The sequence below is a fragment of the Pelodiscus sinensis genome, chromosome 20 (assembly GCF_052426305.1).
Source record: "Pelodiscus sinensis isolate ZL-2025 chromosome 20, ASM5242630v1, whole genome shotgun sequence".
Taxonomy (NCBI): domain Eukaryota; kingdom Metazoa; phylum Chordata; order Testudines; family Trionychidae; genus Pelodiscus; species Pelodiscus sinensis.
In genome coordinates, this window is record NC_143071.1 from 2,680,703 (window position 1) to 2,704,381 (window position 23,679).

The following is a 23,679-nucleotide window of genomic DNA, read 5'->3' on the forward strand; positions in this document are numbered from 1 at the left end:
ATGATGTGCCCCACGTTGGTCACTCACCACCCCTCTCGGGGGGGGGTTAGTCGCCATCCCATACGACACCCCCGTCCTGGAACCGCTTCCTATGAGCTTAGATGCTCCGCTGCCGAATATCCCTTCTGGAGGCGAGAGGCTGCCTCTCCACTGCCGGTGGAGGAAACCCCCATTTGGGTGTCTGCTTCCTGGCCCCGACCACCAGGGTCTCTGGCGACCTGCCGCTGGGGCCGTCTGTCTCTCTTGCTGCTGCCTTCCTGCCCCTGGCGTCTTCGTCCATCTCCAAGGGCCAACCGGCACCGGCGGCTCCCACCTCCCCAGCTGTCCCAGCGCATCCAGCGGCTTCCTTCCCAGCTGTCCTAGCGCATCCAGCCACCACCTGTCTGGCCGCCCCACCGCATCTGGCTGCTTTCTCCCCGACTGCCCCAGTGCGTCCGGCAGCCCCTTCCTTGGCTTCCCCAGTGCATCCGGCGGCCCCTTCCCCGCTCAGCTGAGCTGGTGCTGCTTTTGAACGTGGCGCGCGGCTCAAGGCACATACACAACAGCGCCAGGGGTCTGCGCCGGCCAGATCCCAGGTCGGGAGATTCTGGCACTTCCGGTCCTGGGAAGAGGGACGGGCCCGGCCCGTCACATTGGTTGCCACTTGAGTGTTGTGAAGGGGACTTTCTGTTATTCCCACACTTCCCTGCTGAGGCGGGCATGTACTGTGTATGTCTGCACCCTGACATTTTATGTTGTAGTTTAAAACCTTCATGATATTGTGCTAGTTAGCTTCCCCAGCTATGTCAGAAGAGTTCAGACCCCTCCTCCTCTCCTCTTTCCTCGAGATACTGCTCTTCCCACCTCATCTGCATCCTTCCGTGCCCAGCAGTTATGGGTGATAGGCCCACCCCCTCTTCACCATAGACGCCGCTTGTGCTGCACTTTGTTGTATCCCCAGCTGCTGGGTAAAGATGGAATCCCTGCCAAACACTGTGTCCCACTCCCTGGCTGGCTGGAGAAGCACTAGTTTTACCATGTGCTGTCACTGTTTAGAAAGCTTTGTGTTAAAACCTACATTGTTACCGTGCCACCAGCTGTACTTAGCGCATTATAATTGATCTTGCATTCCAGATGTGAAGAAATGTAATGGAACAGCCTCACTGGGGAAGTACGAGAGAGCAATTATATGTAAAACACAGTCAAGTTTTCTTCTGTCTGTTAGTCATGCACAGGGAGACACAGGATACACACGCAGCACTGCTAAGGAGTAGGTTTTGGAACTGCATGAGTAATACTTAGTCACAGACACTTTCTCCCTTTTGTCCACACACTCTCCTCTGCTCACGTACTTTTTTAAAGCATTAGGATGTTCTCCGGGGTTGTCTTCCACGCTGAGGAGAGAAGTAATGTTAGTGGTTCACAGACTATAGCAAAATACAGTCACTGGATTCTGAACTTTGCACATGCTGTTTGCTCCTCCCCGCTTTCTGGGAGACACTAGGCAACTACAGGAAAGATGCCTGGCAGTGCTCCTGATTTGGCTTCTGGTACCAGGAAGCAGCCCCTGCCTCTTGTAAGTTTTAACACAAGTGGGCTACAAAACCCGGAGTTTGGTGTTCCAGGTTCCCCCTTTTTGTTTCCTTCCAATTAGGGTATGGAGCTGGGGACAGCTCCTTGTTGCTTCCACTGCACTTACATTATGGATGGAACACCATAAAGGACTTGACAAGATGTCGTGACGGTGCACTGATCAACTAGGAGTGCACCCAGGAATCTGCAGATGCTGTAAAATGGTTTTCCACTTGACTTGAAAATCACTTGATCTCATGAATAATTATGGCTGGCCCTTTTTAGAAGTTCAGCGTAGACCATGTTGCCCTATATTTTTAGAGTCTATGTGCTCCTGTTAGATGGTTTTCTCTAGACCGTGCTCACATTTCACGTTGTTGGAGGATCCTGACTAGATGAGTCCTTTTCAGAAAATAGTTACATTAGCAGTGTCTACAGATGTGCGTGTCTCTCACTCTCTCTCGCTCTCCTGTCTTAGTCCTCTGAAAGTGAATTCTCTGTGACCAGTCAAGTCAGCATTTTTAATTTATTCTGTAGACCTTTGCTTTCTGACTTCTAAATCTTGTCTTCTAGCCAATAGATTGGGCCGTAGGACAAGCCATGTTTCCTGGTTCCATGGTTTCAGCCCGCATTAAGATGTATTCAATAGGGCGTTTAACTTGTCGTCTGGACACACGACTTCTGCCCCATCTCTGCCACTGACCATGTGTGGCCATGATTTACCTTCTCTGCACATCGAGTACCACTCCAAGCCTGTCTCCCTCTTCCCTATTTAGACTGTAAGCTCCTCAGGGCTTCCTCTTACTATGTGTGCGTGCAGTGGCGTGCCCAATGGGGCACTGGTCACGGGGTGTCGTCGCTGGCAGTGTGTCTGTATCGTCTGGTCAGCGTTCTCGGGGTATTCCTGGTGCACTCCTGACAGGATCTCTACTCCGTCAGCGATGATAAACCATTGGCCGCGTTCGTTAATATCAGTGCTCCCTTTATCTAGAGTGTTAGACCCCGTGCGTTTGGGTCAACACAGGAGATCTCTGAGAGCCCCCGGAAACCACAGATGCAGGCAAGATTTGAAATCAGTTGAGCAGGTTTATTGTCAAATGCGAAGCGCTAACAGTTGGTAGCAGAAATTCCCAACGCTACACCTCTGCATGTGGCCCGCATTGATAATGTACCAACACATAGCAGGCCTATTGCGGTATAACAGATATCAACAGCGGTGAGTCAGAGTTAAGCTACTGTGCATTCTGTAAGTCTAGGCAATGGCACCTGCGTCCCTTCGCCCCCCCAAAGGTTGGTCAGAGAGTACCCTTTGCTGTGTCCTTTTATAGACAGGTATAAACAACTTACATCCCTTCTTTACGTACCAGGTTGCCACCCTTTGTTGCCTAGTTACCACCCTTCACCTTATGGTAGGGAGGCTTACTTACTATCCTTCATCCTGTCAGTTTCAATCCGGTCCTGAACCCAGATTGGTATGTGCATAGCTTCTAGGGAGTCTTTGTAGGAGACATTGTTTACTAAGATGTTCTGCTACTCCCCTTTTTGCTTACAGTCTGTACCTGGTGCCTCCCTATGCCCTAACTTACCCAATCACACAGTTATCACTAGGACCTCTTTCTTGGCTACTGTGTTGCTGAACCAAGTCTTGATCACTAGATTGCAGGCCTGTTGCTGCTTTCATGTTACAGGCCTCTATTCAGGCCTGCTGACTCCATGTTACTGACCCTCAGCTTACTACATGGGGGAGTCCTGTTGACACTATTGTGGTACAAGCAGTAGTAATACTCATTGGGGAGCTGTCCGGTTCAGAGAGCAGCTGTGGGGTATGCAGGAAAGAAGAGACCTTTTTGTCTTCCCTGCATGCGGGTCTCCATTGCCATGGATTGTGATTTATACATTGTGATCGCCAGCAGCAAGTTATACTCATGGTAATTAAGTAAATTTACAGACATGTCCTAACGTGTGGTGTTGGCCGTGTATTAAAACAAGGAACCTCTAATACGCTGTGGCAGCGACGTGCTTCTCGTGATGATAGAAGTATTGCTCCAGGAACTATACCGAGCATGCACTCCTACTTAAAAAGAACCCCCCGAATGTAACATCCCAATACTAGGTGAGGAGGCAGATTCTTGAGTCTCTGGTCATTGTGGGAAGTATTGCAAACAAAGGCGCAAGTCTGCAATTTCCCTCGCTAATGGATTTTAAAAGGTCTCTTCTTTTAGAAACATGGAAGAAATTCATGGCTCAGCAGGAGCAAAATGGCCAAAGGATTTACGGGGGCATTTGGCTACTCTGTGTGAGCCTTTTATAGGCTTCAGTGGAGTCACATTTCAGTCAGAAATAGGAGGGCTTTGGTCTCCACCTCATCGTTAGAGTCTCGGTGAGACAGGCACCCACTGGGTTTGATCAGGAAAGGTCTAGGCCAGGCCTGGGCAAAATACGGCCTGCAGGCCAGGTGCCTGCTTGCCTCGCCCCAGCTGTACACCGCTCAGAAATGCAGCTGCGGAGCAGGTTTTCTTTAAAAACAGAGTTCGGAGGGAAGGGGGAAAGGCTTTAGGAGCTGCTCCCGCCCCCAGCACAATCCAATTGGCCAGTTTCTGGCCAGACACTGGCCAATAGGAGCTGCCCTCTACTCCATACTCCCTACCTGCCCTAGCTCACAACCCAAATCTCTGCACCTCGTCCTCTACCCCAATTCCCTGCCCCAGCACAATCCACCCCCCAGTACCCCAGTCCAGTGCCCCGGTCACAATTGCCTCCTTCACCCAAACTCCCTCCCCATGCCAAGTTCCCTTCTGCACCCAACCTCCGTCCCAGACCCCACACCTCCTCCATTAACATCATGGAAGAGTGCAGCCCTTGACCACTTTCCAAATTCTTGGAGTGGCCCCCCCCATCAAAAATTATTGCCCACCCTTGTTCTAGGCTATTGTAGGATGCGGGTTGAGATGACGATTAAGATCCATTGGCTGGGAAGAGGAAGGTAGCCCATTGCTGCCTCTAACTAGCACCATCAGACCCGCATTTGCATGTTCCCCCAAACACTCACCAAAGATTTTATTTGTTCATCTGATGATGCGATTTTTACCCAGGAAAGCTGATGCCCAAATCAATCTGCTAGTCTCTAAGGTGCCACAAGGCTCCTCGTTTTTTTCAAAGATTTTATAGCACTAAATGTTTTCAAAAATACACGTCTGAGCTGCTTCCCTCTTGCCTTCTGCGGGGCAGGCTCAGTGAGTCTGCAGGGTCACAGAGGAGCTGCCGATTTGAGAGTGGTACTTGAAAAGTCAGTCAAACAGGACAGCTGCAGAAAAACCCCACACTGGAATAACATGTTCAACATAGTTGGTAGAGACTGAAATGCTTCAGTGTCAGAAATGAACAATTTAATCAAGTGCGTTTGTGTGAGTCTCCAGAGCACAGATGGCTGAAACTCAGATGCCTTCTGCAGCTCCCCAGAAAACCATCAGCTCCATCTCCAAAAGGAAGGAGCCCAGTGCTGTTTTTTCCGGTGGTGGAATGCAGTCTAATACCAGCTGTTTCCACGGAGAGAGAGAACAAGCATATGAAACACCAGTGCTCCTTTACCAAAATAGAGATGTGAGGAGTAAAAGCATACGGCAGACTGACTCAGCCCAGAAAATTAAAGTTAAATGTAATAAGTTCTGCTTTCATGATCTGCTAACTACTGCAGTACATGTGAGTGAAGAAATACTGAGGTCGGTCTTTAGCTGTGTTTTATTTATGTTGGTAAAGTATTACTCTAGGCTTCCAACGCTGAACATTTTATCATCTCATAATAAAATGGTTTTTAAGCAAAGCTTAGATGCTCTGTGTTCTTCATTCCCTGCTTAACAGCCCAAACTCTGAGACACCTCAGAAAACTCACACTAAAGGCAGTTGGAAGAGATCAGGATAAATTATTGAAAATGTTATCATATTCCTAGTGTATTGAAATCATCATTAGGTTGAAAAGGGGGAAAACAAATTTCTAAACAAAATTGGAGTTAAACTATAAAGTAAAATACATGAGCCCTTCTCTGAAGAGAGGGGAGAGTTAATGATAGAATCCAGAGAGTTCTTTCTTCTTGTTGTTGTTTTTTTAATGTAGCATTATCCGAGATTCCCGCTGTTTTCCTCCGTTTCGGAAATCCTTCCAAGTAATAGTTTTCTTTTGTATTTCCAATGAGGGTGCCTTGATGGCTTGATTGATCCCCAAAGCTGGAGGGAATCTGTACAGTTGGATTTCTTTCTTTGTGGGCTTCTTCCCTAGGCATGCCCCACTCGCTGCAGGTTGCATAAAAAGAAATGCTCTTTCCTGTGGAGCGTAGTTTCCAGCTGAGTAAATCAAGCCGAATGTCAGACAGGTGAGAGACTGGAAAATACACGTTTCCCAAACTCACTGGAAAAGGAATATGGCTGAGGTATGTCCTCTGAATATTTGAAGCTGGGGCATCTTTTTCTGCTTCTCTGATTGTTGAAAACAAGCAACTTTAATGACCCCCAACTTCTTTAATTAGGTTGCACCTCATCCCATCCCTACTCCCTTTCTTGAATTGTGACTCTGTGCTGAGGAGAAGGGCTGTAGATGCTACACAAGCATACAGATAAACACGGCCCTTGCTACACTGCGTTTGCTATCTATGGAACATTTCCACATGTTGGGGTGCACAATACAGGCCCACAAAAACATTGGCTGGGTTTAGCCACAGCTGAAAATCAGGATCCAAACATTTGAAATGCTCAGAACCCATCTAGTTCTTATGTTGAACATAACTATAATCTTCATGAGTGTGGTCACGAGAGCTAACCCCTGGCAGCAGTTACAAAGACCAGCAGGCATTTAATTCTCACAGGTCTGTTTTAACTTTGAGTAAATCAGGCAGCTGCCCAACTGCACGGCCTCCATGGTACATGGTAAAGAGCAGGAGCCTTGTATCTGCTAAGAGGTGCTGTGCCAACTCTCCTCATTCCCAGAAGCAGCAAAGGCAATGGAGGGTGAAACCGTGGAATCTTAAGAATATTTTCAAGTAGAATAAAGCATAGATGTGGCCATGCCTGGCTGCTTTAGGAGACCACGTTAGAGCTATTGCAGCATAACTTCAGGACTGTTGAAAACAAGCACGGCTATTTGGATAGTGAGGAAATGCAATAAAAGGGGAAAAACCTTAATGCTGAGCTGCTCTTCAACCCTTTTTGTTCCTAACATAGTGAAAACTAATCTTCAAAAGCACTTTGCAAACAGATGCCTGGGAAGGAAGGAAGGAAAAAATTCTTATCCTGGGCTGGCTCTCATGATTCACTTCTAGAAGGGAATGGCCCCCCGTCCCTGGCCCCCTGCTGCTCTCCAATTTATTTCCTGTTGGTGTGCTGAGGTGTAAGATTAGTTCAGAGAGTGTATCTACAAATTGCCTGTCTTCCCGTTCCCTCCTGGCAAACTGCAACCTTCATTACATCCTCCCTCTAATGGTCTTTATTTCCCTGGGCATAGATCTGAAATCTCTCTCGTTTCCCCACACACATTTAATCACCCGTGTCCTTTGAGCGTTCTTTTTCTGGATCTCCCCAGTGCCCTTTTAGTGAAGTATATTTTTACCTACACCGTGGGTTCCCTCTCTACACAAAGACACAAGTGAAAAGATGAAAAAATAACTCGCTGGTGTCTCTTTGGCAATTGGAAGGCAGTACAGTGCTGGCTTCTGTCTGAGCTGTATTGCTTGTTTGTAAGTTTGGGGAAAGACATTATTCTTGGGAGGAGATGAAGGTGCTAAAGGAGTTGGATTGAGTATGCCCAAGCAACTCACTTTAATCTGTAGCTTTCTAGACTGCCAAAGGCAGCTGTATTGAACTTCGATATTGGCCATTGCCCTTTTCAGGAGGATGGAATAATATTGGCTGAGGTGGCTGCATTGATTTTTAGTGATCTGTTTGTAGAAGACTATGAAGAGATTTGGCTTAGATCTGCTGAAATCTCTTTTGAGGTGTAGTTCTTCCTGATAACCTGTTTAAAACTCTCAAGATCTGCGGGGCTGTTCTGGACAAATGGAAGAGCTCAGTATGTAAGGGCATGATCTACACTTCACATTCAGCTCAACCTAGCTGTGTTACTCGAGGGTCTGAAAGACTTCACGCTAAACCTCTCGTCATGCAGGAAACCTGGCTTCATGCTCCCTGAGCATCATAGAGAAGCTGATCTTAAACAAGGCTAAGTTGTTGGATGAATTCTCCTGTCGACCTAGCTCCAGCTGCTTGGAAGGGGGATCCTCTACATTGACAGAAAACCCTCTTCTGTCCCTGTAGGAAGCCAGCCTGTACCTTACATCTGGGTCCCTGTAGCACCCATAGTTTAGACATGCACAGTATAAGGACCGACACAGTATCCTTTATAAGCCTCACGTTTCAGTCTGGAGTGCCTCTCCTGCCCTGACCCTTTTCACCCTCACGTGGCAAATCATAGTTTACTAGTTCATCTCAAAGGCGCTAGCTTTGGCGCCTCTTAATCTCTGAGGATTCATTTTCACCTCAGTTAAAAAACAAGCATGGCACTGAGTCTCAAAGCCTGGGCCAGCTGGCCCAGGCTCGGACTGCAGGGCTAAAAATTGCATTATAGATGTTCAGGCTCAGGCTGAAGTCCAGGATCTGAGTCCCAGCCCCTTGTGGGCCAGCTGCATGTCTTTTATTGCAGTGCAGACAAACATGTAGAGTCTCTTCCTTTGAGAGACCTCCCCAACTCTTTCCAGCCCCTATAGTGAGAAATATTCATCCTTTTGTCAGTCAGTGAACCCTTCTATCTAATAACTAGAAGATTTATCCGGTGTTGCTTGGGTCCTTAACTCAAATACATTTTATTTTTCTTCATTTAAATCATTGTTCTGGAGTGAGGCTGCACCGGGGAGAGAGGACAGCCTCAGCCCTCTCTCTCTGCAGCAGCGTGGGGCCAGGTGAGAAGCACCTCTCCCTGGCTGCCGCAGCGAGCAGAGGGGTGCATGTCCCCCAACTGGAGGACAGACACAAAGATAGACACACCAACAGACGAACTCTCTGAACTATGTAGTAGATAGCTGTCACTTTTTCCACTCCTGCTGGCCCAATGGGTTTATAACTGTCCCAGTCCCCATCTCTGGTCCCTTGCTGCCCCCCTGTGGTCATTCTACAGTACAACTGTCCCTTCTACTACACCCCTCCCTTTCCATTTTTTTGAGAAACAATCTAATTCCAGGCACATCCCATTGTCCTGGCAGAACCAAACCCTGACCTTCTTTTAAATAAGAGGAAGCTGCCCACCAAATGTAGTGGTCCTAGCTCTTACTGTTTAAGAGGAGTTCTTGAACAAATCAACTCACAGATGGATGGACACAAAGTTTCTAAAATATATAGTAGCTTGCAATAATTGACTTTGCTTCTGCCTCAACCAGGAATAAATATCTCCCTCAGCTGCTCTGTCTCATGATTTTGCCTGAAGCCTGGGCATTTATTGAGCATGTGGGACTCATTTATTGCTCGTGCCTTGAAGTGGTTTTGATTATCTTCTGATTATCTCACAATTATGTTGGTAGCCTATTGCCAAGTGAAGGTGAGCACAGGTGGAGGGGATGTCAGAGTTGGGGCAGTTGAAACAAATTACATGGTTTGAATGTTTGGAAAAAGGTAGAGTTTTTTTAATTCTTTCTTCATTCCAAATGTGTAGATTTTTTAAAAATTGTAAACAGCTGGTGGCTAGGCTAGTAGAATAGACTCTGAGTTAATTGCTCTTCTCGTAGCATCTCTGCTTGGTCGTATGGGGAGATTATTAAGATTTAAGAAGTTATTAGAGCAGGTAACTAAAACCCAGTTTACTCAGTTTATCTCTAGTCCGAGGTTTTCAAATGTTCCTTGACAAAGAAAAAATGCTTTGCCTGTTGATGTTAGTACTAGGGCCATGAGCCATGGAGGATCAATTCTCTATTGTGAATAAATTAGTTACTGTATAAGAAACTCTTTGATGGGGGTGCAGCGGTTTAAGTCCCCACTCTGCGATCTAAAAATGTCTGGGTTTAAGCGAGTTTTGAAGGGGGTGGGGATTAAGCATGTCAAAAATGCCTCACTCGCCCATTTCAGCAGAGACCAGGGCACTTTAGAGCTTATGTGGCATTAATTTTTTAAAACATTGAACTTCGGTACTTCAGAAAATGTTTCCCCAGAAGAATAGAAGCCCATAGGACAAAACCATCAAATAAACTGGTGAATGCTCAATAGATATTGCTGTTCTGTATTTGGAATGAGGGAGGAGGCTCTATTTCCTATGGCGTTGTGTATGAAATGGAAACTTGATCATATGTATAATGGAGGGTGTGAGGCAGCATTCGCTACTAGTAAATATTTTAAAATCAGCAGGCACAGGTAACGTGCACCCAAGAGTCTGGAGGGAATTAGCTGAGCATTCTGAGCTAGTTGCTAAAGTTAATTTTAAAGAAATTGGAGAGTTGCATGTTTGGTTAAAAATGGGTAAAGGGGAGGATGATGGAAGTAACTGTTAACTGCCTAACCTGGTGTTGATCTCAGGTAAAATAATGGAATGATTAGTTTGGAACTGTGTTAGCAAAGAATTAGTGGCTGAAAAGACAATGCCAGTCAGCATGCTTTCACTGCATGTAGGTCTTGTCAGACAGGCCTGTTAATCTAACAAGATTACAGGTCTGGTTGATAGAGGCAACTGGTATTTAGAAAGTATACTTGGATTTCTCCAAGGCATTTGTCTGAGTGCTTGTCCACACAGAGACTTAGTGTCTGGCAACCAGGGATGTACATTTACAGTTCACTAGCCTGCCGTGCTCGCAAAGACCCACCGTGCGCTTTGACAAGCTACTATTTCCGAGCAAACCTTTAGTGCATGAGCAAAGCCACACAGTGACTTAGTGTGCTGTAGATTTACACGCTGCCACCTTGTGCTCTCGTTCTCCGCGTGGACAAACCCTTAGTACCACATGACATTTTTATTAAACTTGAATGATGTAGGATTATCAGGGCGCACGTTAGATAGATTAAAAACGCTCTCGCTGCCGGAGCGCTGAGTGCAGTGGTTAATGGGGCGATCTCGGTGAGCTGAGCTGTTTCTGTCAGACTCCCACAGGAGCTGAGGTTTGGTCCAGCACTACTTTAATATTTTTATCAACAATCTAGACACAGATATAACATCTTCGGTGATAAAGTTTGCACATGACGCCAATGTCGGTGGCCCACTAAATAACGAGGACAGGTTTATGTGGGTGAACGGAATCATCTCGTTTAATGGTCGCAATACAACAAAAAAATACACATTTAATATACTTGAACCTCTTTAAATTCGCAACCCTGAGAGAGAGGGTTTTCTGGGTTAAAGATTTTGCTGGGTCAGGGAGGGAGGATTGGGGGTAGGGTGCTTACCTGGTGCTCTGCGTCCCCCGCCACTAGGGGAGCAGCGGGGGAAAAGCCTCTGGCAGAGTGCATCACTGCACCACCTTTCCCCCAGCTGAGAGGAAAGGGGAACGACAGGCATTCCATGGGTGTGCTCAAATTCGGGACCCTCAGAGTACAGAAGTATAGCACACAGCCATATGCAAGAAAGTTTTCTGGGAACAGAGTGCGAGTTCCTACTTACAGAATGGGAAACAGTCTTGGGCGGCCCTGACTTAGGTCGATAATCACCTCAACATGAGCTCTCCGTGCGGTTCGGTGGTGAAAAGGGTGAATGCAGTCCTCGGATGCATAATAGGGCACTGCAAGGTAAGCGTTTGCACTGGGAGGCTTCAGGAACTCGATTTATTCAGTTATTGAAAAGAAGGCAAAGAGGTGACTTGATCACTCTCTCGGAATTACATGTGAAAAAGACACGGAGCGGGGGTGGGGCTTTTCACGCTTACTGTTCAAGGTGTAACAGGTTCCAGTGGGAGGAAGCTGAAGTTAGACATCTTCAACCTTGAAATAAGATGTAATTTCCTAGCAGAGAGGGTGATAAAGCATTGGAACAGCTTACCAGGGGAGTTGGTGGACTTGCCTTTGCTTGAAGTTTTTAAAATGAGATTAGAAATCTTTTCTAAATTATAGGCTTTAATCCAGCTTCTGGGAGGAGTTTTATGGCCTGTACTTATGGGGGCAGCTGGCCTTGGAATCTGTGAATCCCCTGTTCATCCTCTTCCTTCATTGGCCTTTGGAAGAACGTGACTGCCTGCACTGCCCTTAACATGCTTCTAAGACTGGTAGCTGTGCAGTAAGATAACTATAAGCCAATCTCATGCATCAAGGCTTCAGCCAATTGCTTTTAAGTGTCAGGAAGGAATCTCTCACATGAGGCACACATTTTCAAATGGGCTTGGGTTGATTTCTTACTCTGAAGCAAAAGAGGTTGACCGGAGATGGGGTGTGGTTCAGAGAATCATCTTTCCTAAGGGCCACAGTGTGCCCTTGTAGCCAAGGAGGCTAATGGCATATTGGAGTGCATTAGGAGGAACATTTCCAGCAGACCTAAAGAAGTGATTATTCCCCTTTATTCGGCTCTAGTGAGGCCACATCTAGAATAGTGCATCCAGTTCTGGGGCCCCCACTATAGAAAGGATGTGGACGCATTGGAGATGGTCCAACGGAGGGCAACCAAAATTATGAGGGGGCTGGAGTACATGATCTACGAGGAGAAGCTAGGGGATTTGGGCTTATTTAGTCTTCAGAAGCCAAGAGTGAGGGGGGATTTGAGAGCAGCCTTCAACTTCCTGAAGGGAGGTTCCAAAGAAGATGGAGAGAAGCTGTTCTCAGTGTTGGCAAATGGCAGAACAAGGAGCAATGGTCTCCAGTTACAGTGGGGGAGGTCTAGGTTGGATATTAGAAGAAACTAGATTCCTAGGAGGGTGGTGAAGCGCTGGGATGGGTTCCCTAGGGAGGGGGTGGAATCTCCATCCCTAGAGGTGTTTAAGTCCGGACTTGACAAAGCCCTGGCTGAGATGATTGAATTGGGTTGGTCCTGCTTTGGGCAGAGGACTGGACTCTATTGGTGTGTCTAGACCAGTGTTTCTCAACCTCTTTTTGCTCATGGCCCCCTTCTGATCCTCGTTTACCTCTGTGGCTCCCGTCATAGCCGCTGTTAGTTGGAAAAAAAGATGCATAATTTACCTAATGTTCTGTTTTTTCCATGTGGCCCCCTAGAGGTAGGGCGTGGCCCCGGGGAGCCATATGGCCCACGGTTGAGAACCACTGGTCTAGACTACAGGGTTTTTTCGACAAAAGTTGGCTTTTGTCAACAAAATTATACCTACATCTACACTACCTCCGTGTTCTGTCGACAGCAAGTTGACAGAACGCAGCAGTTTTGTCGACAGTGGTAAACCTCATTTTACGAGGAATAACGCCTTTTTTCAAAGGTACTCTTTCGAAAAAAGGCGCTATTGCATGGAAATAGTGCTTTTTCAAAAGAGAGCATCTAGACTTTCGAAAAAGCAGCTTGCTTTCTCGACAATACTGATCATAATCCTGATGCTCTTTTTTGATAGAGGCTTTGTCGACAGTGTCTATCGACAAAGCCTCTGTCAAAAAAGGCATGCAGTCTAGACGTAGCCTATGACTCCCGAGGTCTCTTCCAGCCCTAGGGTTCTGATTCTGTCATTAAATATCTGGCAGATGTGTCTTGCTGACCTGCCCAGGGTTGAATTGATTGCCTGGGAATTTCCCTCGGGTTAGATTGGTAACCAACAGGTGTGTTGTAAGCAAAACTCGTGAAGTCATTCTGCCGCTCTACTCTGCACTAGTTAGGCCTCAGCTGGAGTACTGTGTCCAGTTCTGGGCGCCACATTTCAAGAAAGATGTGGAGAAATTGGAAAGGGTACAGAGAAGAGCAACAAGAATGATTAAAGGTCTAGAGAACATGACCTATGAAGCCAGGCTTCATGAACTGGGCTTGTTTAGTTTGGAAAAAAAGATTAAGGGGGGACATGATAGCGGTTTTCAAATATCTAAAAGGGTGTCACAAGGAGGAAGGAGAAAATTTGTTCCTCTTGGTTTCTGAGGACAGGACAAGGAGTAATGGGCTTAAAGTGCAGCAGGGGAGGTTTAGATTGGACATTAGGAAAAAATTCCTAACTGTCAGGGTGGTCAAATATTGGAATAAATTGCCAAGGGAGATGGTGGAATCTCCCTCTCTGGAGATATTTAAGAACAGGTTAGATAGACATCTGTCAGGGATGGTGTAGACTGAGCTTGGTCCTGCCTTGAAGGCGAGGGGCTGGACTCGATGACCTCTCGAGATCCCTTCCAGTCCTATGATGCTATGCTATGATCTTCCTCTGTGTTGCAGCATGGGGCCTTTCTCTGCTAGGATCCTCTGGGTTTGTCTCAGTCGATTCCTTGCTATTTCAGGGATCTCAGGTCTTGGCCTCTCCTTGTGACAATGTCCTTGTGAACTTCTGGCACTCTGCAGTTGGGTTTCTGGAGGCCTGAAATGCTTTGGTCTAACTAAAGTAATTGGGATTAATATTGGGTTATTTGGGTGAGCTTGAATGGCTTGTGTGAGACATGCAGGGGGTTGGAGTAGACAATCTTGTGGTCCCTTGTGGCTTTAAATTCTGACTTACCTCTCGCCAAATAACTTGCTTCATTTCAACGGCATTAATTTGCCTTCTCTTATGCACCCCCAAAACACTGGTTGCCTTTTGAGCCCTTGCTTGATAGTTAGCCATTTTGGGTGGATTTCCAAGTCGCCCCTCCCCCACCCCCATAAAATGTCTTTCATAGTATACAGCTGAAGAAGAATGAGTTCCAACAATCTTTCAGCTCTTTTCCTTTGTTTTTCCTTGGCTCGCTGTATGTGTATCACCAGCACAAGTGTGTCTGGTGCATGCACAGCAAATTTCCTTGCGCCAGGCAGCCTTGCATAAGCCAGATCGGAGTAGGACCAGGCCACCCTTCAGCAGTACATTTTCTGGCGGGATTTCCACGTCTAGAATTCTGACGAGCGTTGTCATGACGCTGTCAGCGTATCCATGGGTTGTGACTCGCCGGGCCTGTCAGGAGTGATACCTGATAAAGCACATTGGCATGTCTTACAGATTGGCAGCTAATCTTCGAAAGGATGTACTCGGCACCTCACAAGTATGTGCTTGAGGATTATGGGAGATGTAGCTTTACTCTGGTGGCAGATATTAATAAGACAGCAATGAGAATTTGATGATGAGAACATCAGAGTTCACTTGAAAGAGTGGCCGTTACAGCTGAAACGAGAGCACGCACAGGCGCGCTTTCTGGTTAAGTAGCTAGTTAATATCGACATTTCACGAAGAGTTTTGTGTCTGCCAAACCATACAAGTGCTAAGAGGCAGTCGTACAGTGTAGCAAGAGGGCAACTTGAAGCCAGGCTCTATTAATGCCATGGGAGTTCCATGGGGCTTACTTCCAAATTGTGCTAGAAATGTGCCAACTGACTACGGGTCTCATGGAGCAGAGGGGTGGTGATGTGAAAACTTCCTCCTACCAATTTACAGTCAATCCAGGATTGTTATTTTTTCGGTTTATAAAAATACACCGATTGTGCCATATAAACTCACGGGCAAAGTAGAAGAACATCAAAGAAGTTTGCCTGTCTGGAGGGAATGTGGTCTTTATACGAGTAGTAGTATGCTTACTGAGCTTGTGTGGTGCATTGTGATTCTGGACCAGGCATGCTGTCACGCTTTGCAGGAGTGCAAACTGTCCCCCTCAGAACCCAAGAGCTATTACATATTAACTAAGCCAGCGTGGTGGTTCTATAAATTGTCCATCCTCTTGCATAATCAGCAGTCTAGACTCCTCCCACCATTGCGTATTCATATCCCAGGATGACTTGTCTCTCACTTGTTTCTCCAGGCAAGCGTGGGACCTCGCAGTTGATATTTGCCTTTCCCAATTACCAACAATCATAGAGGAAGGAACTGCATTCCGGGTGAGTTATTGTGCTGTGTCCAGTGTAAACCATTAATCAATGTCCCAGTGCCATGAACTCTCCTTTTTCATTGTCTCGAATTCTTGCAGCTAAGGAACTAGGACTGGGCAGAGTTTACATCTCCTAGGAACTCACCAACTACTAATCAACTTACTCAGAGGACTAGAGGCAGTTAGAAATCTTTCAGTAGGGTACAACATTTCTGAATGAGTGAATGCGCTTGAATTCAGACCTTGCTTGTACAAGTATATGCACACAGACCTTAGAACGCTTTCTTAGTGAAAATTGATAATTAAGTTGAGATTCTTCTGTTCAATGTCAATTTCTTTGTTGTATTAAAAATTGGTGTAGATTCTAGGGCTGGCCTCGACATTTCAGAAAACTCAGCCAAGTAAGCATTCTCCTAATACAGCACACCCTGTGATTTTATAATTAGAACATTTTTAACAATCATGTACAAAATGAACTGCTTATGGAGGTGATCCCAAAAATTGGGCAAAGTCGTGTTCGAAAGTGTGGGGGTGGCCTTCCCCCCATTTCTTTAAGACAGGCGGTGACTTGGTCAGAGTGATCTCATTAAGGAGATGCACTGCATTTCTCACTGCCCTTTCACTTATCACAAGCAGGGAAGAGCCTGAATTTGTTAACATTGAATGTGTCCCGTAGTCCGTTAGATGGGATGGGTTTCTCTTGTTGTTCCACTGATGCCTCCCCAATGGAAACCTTTTAATAATGACTCTTACAGGGCTTAGTAATCTGGTCAGTCATAATGTTCTGATAGATTGGAGGATGTACTCCATTACAGTCGCCTGAGGAAAGTTAATATGGACTTTCTAGATGGGATTATTTTGGTTTCCTCCAGGCCTATAAATATAGCCATTTTCAAATCCAAGAATATAAGAGACTTTGACCAAAGGAAAATTCCATCTTTCCCAGCACACATTTTTGTTTGACCTTAACCCCAGTTTTCTTTCACATCTGACCTATCTTCTCCAGAAACAGAGGCAGGTATGTATTGGTAATTCATGCTGTTTCGTTGACTTTTCCTAAGAACTTGATTTATGAATCCAGGTTCTGAGATTCCCACTGGTGCTTTGTGTCTTGACAGTGTCTCTTGATGGTAAGTGTTTCAGAGTGGATTGGTGGCACTCTCTATCCCGTACATAGAAGGTTACACCCGCAGCAGTTTGATTGGACTGTGAGAAGACCACAGAGATGGTGGGTTAGCCTGCACTGCAGTAAAACTCCCATAACTGGCTCGCGTCCCCTGACTGGGGCTCATGAGGCACAGACTTTGAGGCTAAAAATCGTAGTGTAGACATTCAGGCTCATTCCTGGCTCTGGGACCTTCGCCACTCATGAGGTCTCAGCCAGGGGTGTCGCTTGAGTCCAAACTGCTACTCTGCAATTTTATAGCCCTGCAGCCCGAACCCCAAAGCCAGAGTCAGTGTGTTCTTGCAGTGCAGACCTACCTGGAGATTGCTCAAATTGAGACAGTGGGAGCAGGCCTGGATGAGAGTTGCAGTGTTGTGGACAGAGATGCAAAGCCTTGCTGGCTGTCTCCTGTTTTGCAGGGCTCAGCTCCTACTGCAAGTTTCTAAGAGAGGCAGTAGAGCTATAGCGCAAACTCTGTGTCTCAGTCAATGTGGTAGGTTCTGATCTGCAGTGCACCCTGATACGTTACAGGGACTGGCTGAGAGCCCAGTGTAGATTTATGGCAGTAAAGTACTGCATTTGCTAGACTCTTTTGGGGAGTGAGCTGGTTCTGTGAGAGTAACTCTGATGACACCATGCAGATTTGTGTGGTTTTAAACTAGCTGTTCCCATGCCAACTACATGGCCGTTCACGTTGAAACAATCAGAACAGAAATCTGCGCCCAGCCTGTTGCATGTAGTTTGACTTTTTGTACCTCCAGTTCGAATAGATTTTTGAATCTAACCTCACAATCTGCAAAGCACAAAGCCATAATAGGCTGCTGTAAACGAGCACTAAGCAGCCTAACACATGACACAAAATTGATGCCAGCTTTGCAACAAATTATTTCCTCTAAAACTGTCCATACAAGGAGTTTTAATGTGCCCTAAGATACAGGTCTTCAGTGGCACTAAGTATCCAGGGGCAAGGGTATAATCTTTCGTTTACAGTTGTTGTTTGGATTTCAGCTTGCCATGCATAAATAGAATAAATCCAGTTTTTATAGTAAAAACTAGATTTTTACTGGGGGGAGGATAGCTCAGTGGTTTGAGCATTGGCCTGCTAAACCCAGGGTTGTGAGTTCAATCCTTGCAGAGGCCATTTGGGGCAAAAATTTGTCAGGGATGGTGCTTGGTCCTGCTGTGAAGGCAGGGGACTGGACTTGATGACCTTTCAAGGTCCCTTCCAGTTCCAAGAGATAGGCAATTTCCATTAATTTTTTTTTTAAATTGAGTAAAGCCTTTGCATTCCATGTACGTTATGAAACTATATATTCCCATTAGGTTTGCTGGCTGCAGTTGTATCCAGCGCAAATGCCGTACAAATGCTTTGGCTTTGGAGGGCTGAGGCTAGTAAATGCTCACTCCCCCTTGAACCCCCTTTTCTTTTCTATACATGTTCTGCATTTGAAAATAGAAATAAGTGTAATTGCCCCTATTCTGGCCTGAATTGCCCCTATACTAGTGCAGTCCCGTGACACAGCTCCAGTAGGGCAACTAATATGCCCCCTGGGCAGTTGGGCTTTTCCTGAAAGTTGCCTGCCAGTTGGGCTGATTGACAGTGCAGAGCGGGCATGTTTCGGGGGGGGGGAGAGAAATGCCCACCGGGGACTGGGTAAGAAGCTAGCAAACCCTGTTCACTTAGGGTATGTCTAGACTACATGCCTCTGCCGGCAGAGGCATGGAAATGAGACTACCCGACATAGTCAATGAAGCGGGGATTTAAATATCGCCTGCTTCATTAAAATAAAAATGGCCGCCACGTTGTGCCGGCTCAACTGATTGTCGGCACAATGCAGCAGTCGAGACACGGATTGGTCGGCAAGGAAATCCTTTGCTGACCGATCCCTTATGCCTCCTGAAATGAGGTTTACGGGATCGGTTGGCAAAGGATTTCCTTGCTGACTGATCCTTTGCCGGCAGAGGCTTGTAGTCTGGACATACCCTTAGAACCCAAGCAAGACAATCAGAAGAGAAGAGTCGCCCGCCAAGCTCCAGCCAATGCCGGGATTTAACTCTAGCGTAGCCGAGGCTAGTTGTGTAGGTTTGCAACGGGAAGGAGGGCATTATTCTTCGAGTGCTTGCTCACGTCCAGTCCATGTAGGTGTGAGCGCCTGATGCATAGAAATTGGAGCTTTCCCCCCTCAGCGGTACCCATCGCACCAGCCAGGGAGCCCCCTGGAGTGGCGCAGCTCTATCGGTGCATCTATACCCCTGCTGACCCTCCACCCCCTCAGTTCCTTCTTACCGCCCCTGACGGTAGTTGGAGCAGCTTGACTTCTTTGCAGGTCCTCAGCATTTGTGTGTATAATTGTCTGCGTGTTCTTAGTACTTACTGGTACTTACCAGTTAGTTGTTCACAGAGGGAATTCCTACTTTATCTCTCTCCTCCTGGGGAGGGGATGCCGGGGCCGCAGGGGTTCAAGCCTTGTTCTAAGTGCTTGAAGCCTCTGCCCTGCAGCGACCCCCATGACACTTGCCACAGCTGCGAGGTTTGCTGGGGCTTTAAGCCCAGAACGAAGAGGGAGTGAGATTCTAGGTTCAAGCCCCTCTTGATGGAATCTGCTCTCCAACCGGCACCAGACTGGGCACCAGTCATACGGAACGCACTGGGATTGGTGCGCAAAGCTGCAGGGGCACCGAAGCAGTCAGCAGCCCTGTCCAAGACCATTGCATCCCGGCACCGCTCACAATCGCCAGTGCCCAAGAAGATGCATAGAGGGAGGTGCCCCTCAAGGTACAGACATGGAGTGCGGCACCCGGAGGGGCACTCTGAAACCCGACTGCTCCCCCCAGTGCCTTGACACTCCTGTGCCACCTAGGCACCAGTTGAGCTTGGCGCAGGGTGTGAGTCCGGCACAGGACTTGCCTATTGGGGATGTCCAGCGGCCGTCAACGCCGGACACCATCATTGCAGCTCGGGACTGTATCAAGCTGACATCGTAGCCGGGTCTGGCACCAGCTATGGGCACTGGGGATGCGGGGAGCGTTCTGGCACCAGAGACAGCATCAAGACCAGCACCGAGAACGACAGCGGCTCTGCCAGCAACGTCATCAGCAGCATCAGCCAGCCGCCCACTGGGCCCCTCGTTACCGGCACAGCCCGTGGTGCCAGGGCCATCTTTGGAACACATGCCACCGCCCACACCAGTCTGTCACCGTCGGAAGCCGCCCAGGCGGCTCCTGAGATTCGCCATCGGGACAGACCATTTTCAGTTCTCGGTGCTTCCCCTTTGACCTATCTCCGGCACCAAGGGTTTTTCTGAACGTATGGCAGCCCTGGCAGCCTTCCAAAGGAGGCACAGGGTCCAGGCATTCCTGTACCTGAATGACTGACTCATCAGAGGCTCTTCCAGGGACCAGGTGCTACAACACACACAACTGGTCAGACACCTAGTCACACAGTTGGACTCCTCATAAACGAGGAAAAGTCCACTCTGACCCCCGCTCAAGTGATCGAGTTCGTGGGAGCCCACCAAGATTCCACAATGGCCTTGGCCTCCCTGCCCAAGGCCGGGTTTGTGGCCATGAAGGGCATCATCGGGAAGCTCCAGGTCTCCCCCCAATCACAATGGCCAGGGGTTGCACGAGGCTGCTGGGCCATATGGCAGGGTGTACCTACGTGGTGCCACACGCCAGATTACGCCTCCGCCCTCTGCAAGTGTGGCTGGTGTTTGTTTACAATCCTACCCATGCTCCGTTGGGCAGGGTGTTCTCCATCCCTCGAGACACTTCTCTCTTGAGTGTTGGCTACAGGAGCAGGGGTCTGTGCTGGCATCCTTTTCACCAGACAGACCCCGTCGGTGCAGCTGGTCATGGACACAGGCTGGGGGGGGCACTTGTTCAAGCTCCAGACATGAGGTATGTGGTCCCGAGAGGAATGGTTACTCCGTATAAATGGGGGAGTGTGGGCCGAGGCTTAGCTTTCTACCCTGAAGCTTTGACAAACGATTGAAATGGAAAGACAGTTGAACATCCTTGATCCAGCCCTTGTTTGCTAAATCAACATCCCGACCTCCGCTTTATACCCGGCAGGAAGCAATGGGCGCGTTGTGCATCAGACAAGGTTAGCTGCTGCCAGCCACTGTTAATCCTATAAGAAATTGTTGCTTCCTGCAGGGTGGGGGGCAGTTTTACTAAGGTTAATCAGTCTGTTTCGTAACGGGCTGGCAGATCCCCAATCAGCGTCTCCGATGTGCAATGCTCTAGTAAGAGGCAGAGGGTTACTCAGCTACCTTTGTTCTCGGGCCTTTTTGGCCACTCTGGGTTTAGTTTCCAGTCCAGCCCTGGGGAAGGGAATTGAGAATCTCTTCTTCAGGGCAGTTTGGTTTCAAAACATACTAGAAAAACCATGAGCCACTGACTTCGGCCTGTTCTCCGTGCACTTCCCGACTCCCAGCTGGGAGAAGGGGTTCGCTGCTGGGGAGGAACCTGGTGTCTAGGCGTGTTCTCACGGGAAGAAGCATGTTGGAGTTATGGGTACACGCCAGGGGGCAGCGGACTTGCAGGGTCCCTTGCAAGGTGGGCAGCGGCTCTGATGGGCCTCAGGCAGAAGGGGCGGGGCTGGAACAGCCAGCCCTCAGTGCTACCCGGAGCATGCCATGCTGGCCACTCTCCCCACCACCAGCCAGCCCTGAGGCACGCCCGGAGTGTGCTATGTAGTGCTCCCATGATTATTTAAAAGACCTGGGGCTCTAGCTGCTGCTGTTCCTGCAGCAGCGGCCAGGAGCCGTGGCCCCTTGTGAATTCCCGGGCCCCAGGGCAACTGCCCGTTTTGCCCCTCCTGTCGGCAGGCCGGTGCACACGCCCGTGGATGGTTTCCCAGTGGAAGCTCTTCTGCCGGATAGCTGGCCCTTTCTCCCAGCCACTCGCACGGCAAGCCTTCTGGGGCACCAGGCAAACGGCAGGGTTCTAGAGCAGGGGCTCATGCTCTGCAGATTGGCAAGTGGTCATGGACCCCTCCATGTCTCAGCTGAGGTTTTCCCCGGCTTTACCTCTCCTGCAGGAGCTAGAATTAAATCCTGGAGAAAGGACTGGCTTCCCCCGCAAAGGGAAATGACCAATAGCAAACATCCAGGGGTGTCCAGATGTACTGGCCCTTTAAGCGTACCCCACGCACCCACACAAAATGGTACCCCCCTGCATTTTCCACAGGAAAGCACTTTCAGTGAGTCAGTGCCCCTTCCAGAGTCTCCCCTTTCTAACAGTAAGCGTGCACTGATCTGTTCGCAGTGCCCCTGCCCTCTGCGAGAGCTTGCTCCCAGCACGCAGCAGGCGCGTCGGTTTGATCACCGGAGCGGCCGCGTGGACTGCCTCCCACGCCTGCTCTCCTTTAGGAAGGGGCAAGGGTGCAGAAAGGTGATTTCCAAAGAGGGTTTAGAACAGTCTGACTCATTTCCTGCGTTGCCTCTTGTGAGGCATCGCTCCTAGCCTCAGTCTTGAAGAACTCAGAGCAAAAGCCTTGTCTCTGCCTCTCCCCTTCTGTTCTGTGCAGGCACCCCTTGTACACCAATAACCCCGTTCTGAAACGGCACCCAAGTGACAGCTCCTGGACAGCCTGCTCTGCACTGCTCCTGTTGATGTGTCGGGAACTCAGGCAGTCACCCTATTTCTTGGAGCGCCGCAGGAGCGCTTTCTGCTACTCAGAATACTTAGAACGTCGCTACTCTTCCTGGGGTTATCCGTCACGCCATTTCCCCTTGCACCCTGGCTGCTGGGGGCCAGAACAGTTCTCACTCACAGGTGCCGGAAAGGGACGTTGTAACTGCGGAACGGCTGCCAAATGAACACAGAGCTCTTGTTCCATTAGCTCAGTGGTCCCTGGAGGTGGGTTTTTATCAGAACACTTGGGGTATGTCTAGACTACAGGCTTTTGTCGACAGTATCTGTCGACAACGCTTCTGTCGACAAAGAGCATCTAGACTACATCCAGTTCTGTCGACAAAGCAAGCTGCTTTGTCGACATGACAGTTAGATGAAAAGGACAGTGTAGATTCAATAATGCCTCCTGTTGACAGAACTCTGTCGACAAAAGGCGTTATTCCTCGTAGAATGAGGTTTACAGCCATTGACAAAGCTGCTGAGTTCTGTTGACGTTATGTCGACAGAACTCAGCAGCAGTGTAGACGCAGGTATAGTTTTGTCGACAAAAGTCCACTTTTTTGTCGACAAAACCCTGTAGTCTAGACACACCCAGGCAGTGGTGTTGTGTTAAACCCAGTGGCGAATATCTCGGGCTTAGGGACAGCTCCCCTACGTTCGTTAGCTGTTCCTGCTCTGCATACGTTATCCACCAAATGTGATCAATTCCCGATTCTTTTATTCGGGTGGGTCCTGGGCACAGTAATTGCAAATGGTTTCCCAGTGCTGAGTCGTGTTTCCATCCTTATTCCCCCGTAAAAGCGTCTCCGCTTGGATTCCATCCTGTAGTACCCCGCAAGTGAGTTCCGGCCTTATTGCCCTATATTGCTACGATCTCTCCTGCTGAATCAGGGAATTTGTTACTATAAGTAGCTGTGTTAGATTCTTCTGGGTTGCGTATTTGAAGCCCTTAGATCAAGGATAGGCAAATACCAGCCTGCGGGCAGGTTAGCCCCTGCTGGTCTGCGCTGCTTCCCACAGCCCCCGTTGGGAGTGAGCAGTGATCCGTGGCCAACAGGAGTTGCAGTCACCCTGCGGAGGTGCAGGTAAATATAGCGGCGGTGGCCCGCCGGGGGCTAACCTGGCGAACCGCCACCATTGTATCGCCCGCCTCTGTCTTAGATACTCTGCTGACTGCCACCAGGATCAGTGGATGAGAAGGAATGAAGAGATCTTTGGGTGTGTGGGGGAGTGAGGGGAAACCGTCCATACAGCCCCCAAAGCTGCATCTGTGACTCATCGGCCTTTCTCAGAGGCGATGTAACACAGCCCAGGGAGCACGAGACAGGAGCGCTCGCTTTTTTCATTCTTGGTCGATTATTTTTACCTTGGACTTGGCAAAGGCCAAGCCAGGCATTAAATAAGTGGAACTGCCGCTG

At 48.3% G+C, this 23,679-nt stretch overlaps 1 protein-coding gene across 6 annotated transcripts in view; it reads left to right on the forward strand.

Moving 5' to 3' along the window:
- Positions 1 to 23,679, forward strand: part of RPTOR (regulatory associated protein of MTOR complex 1) — a 306,816-nt gene that overhangs the window by 181,661 nt on the left and 101,476 nt on the right. For all 6 annotated transcript variants that reach the window (XM_075904085.2, XM_075904088.2, XM_075904089.2 and 3 more), the window contains one exon: positions 15,391 to 15,466. In XM_075904085.2, the coding sequence (XP_075760200.1) occupies positions 15,391 to 15,466 (76 nt within the window). The remainder of the gene's footprint in view (positions 1 to 15,390; positions 15,467 to 23,679) is intronic.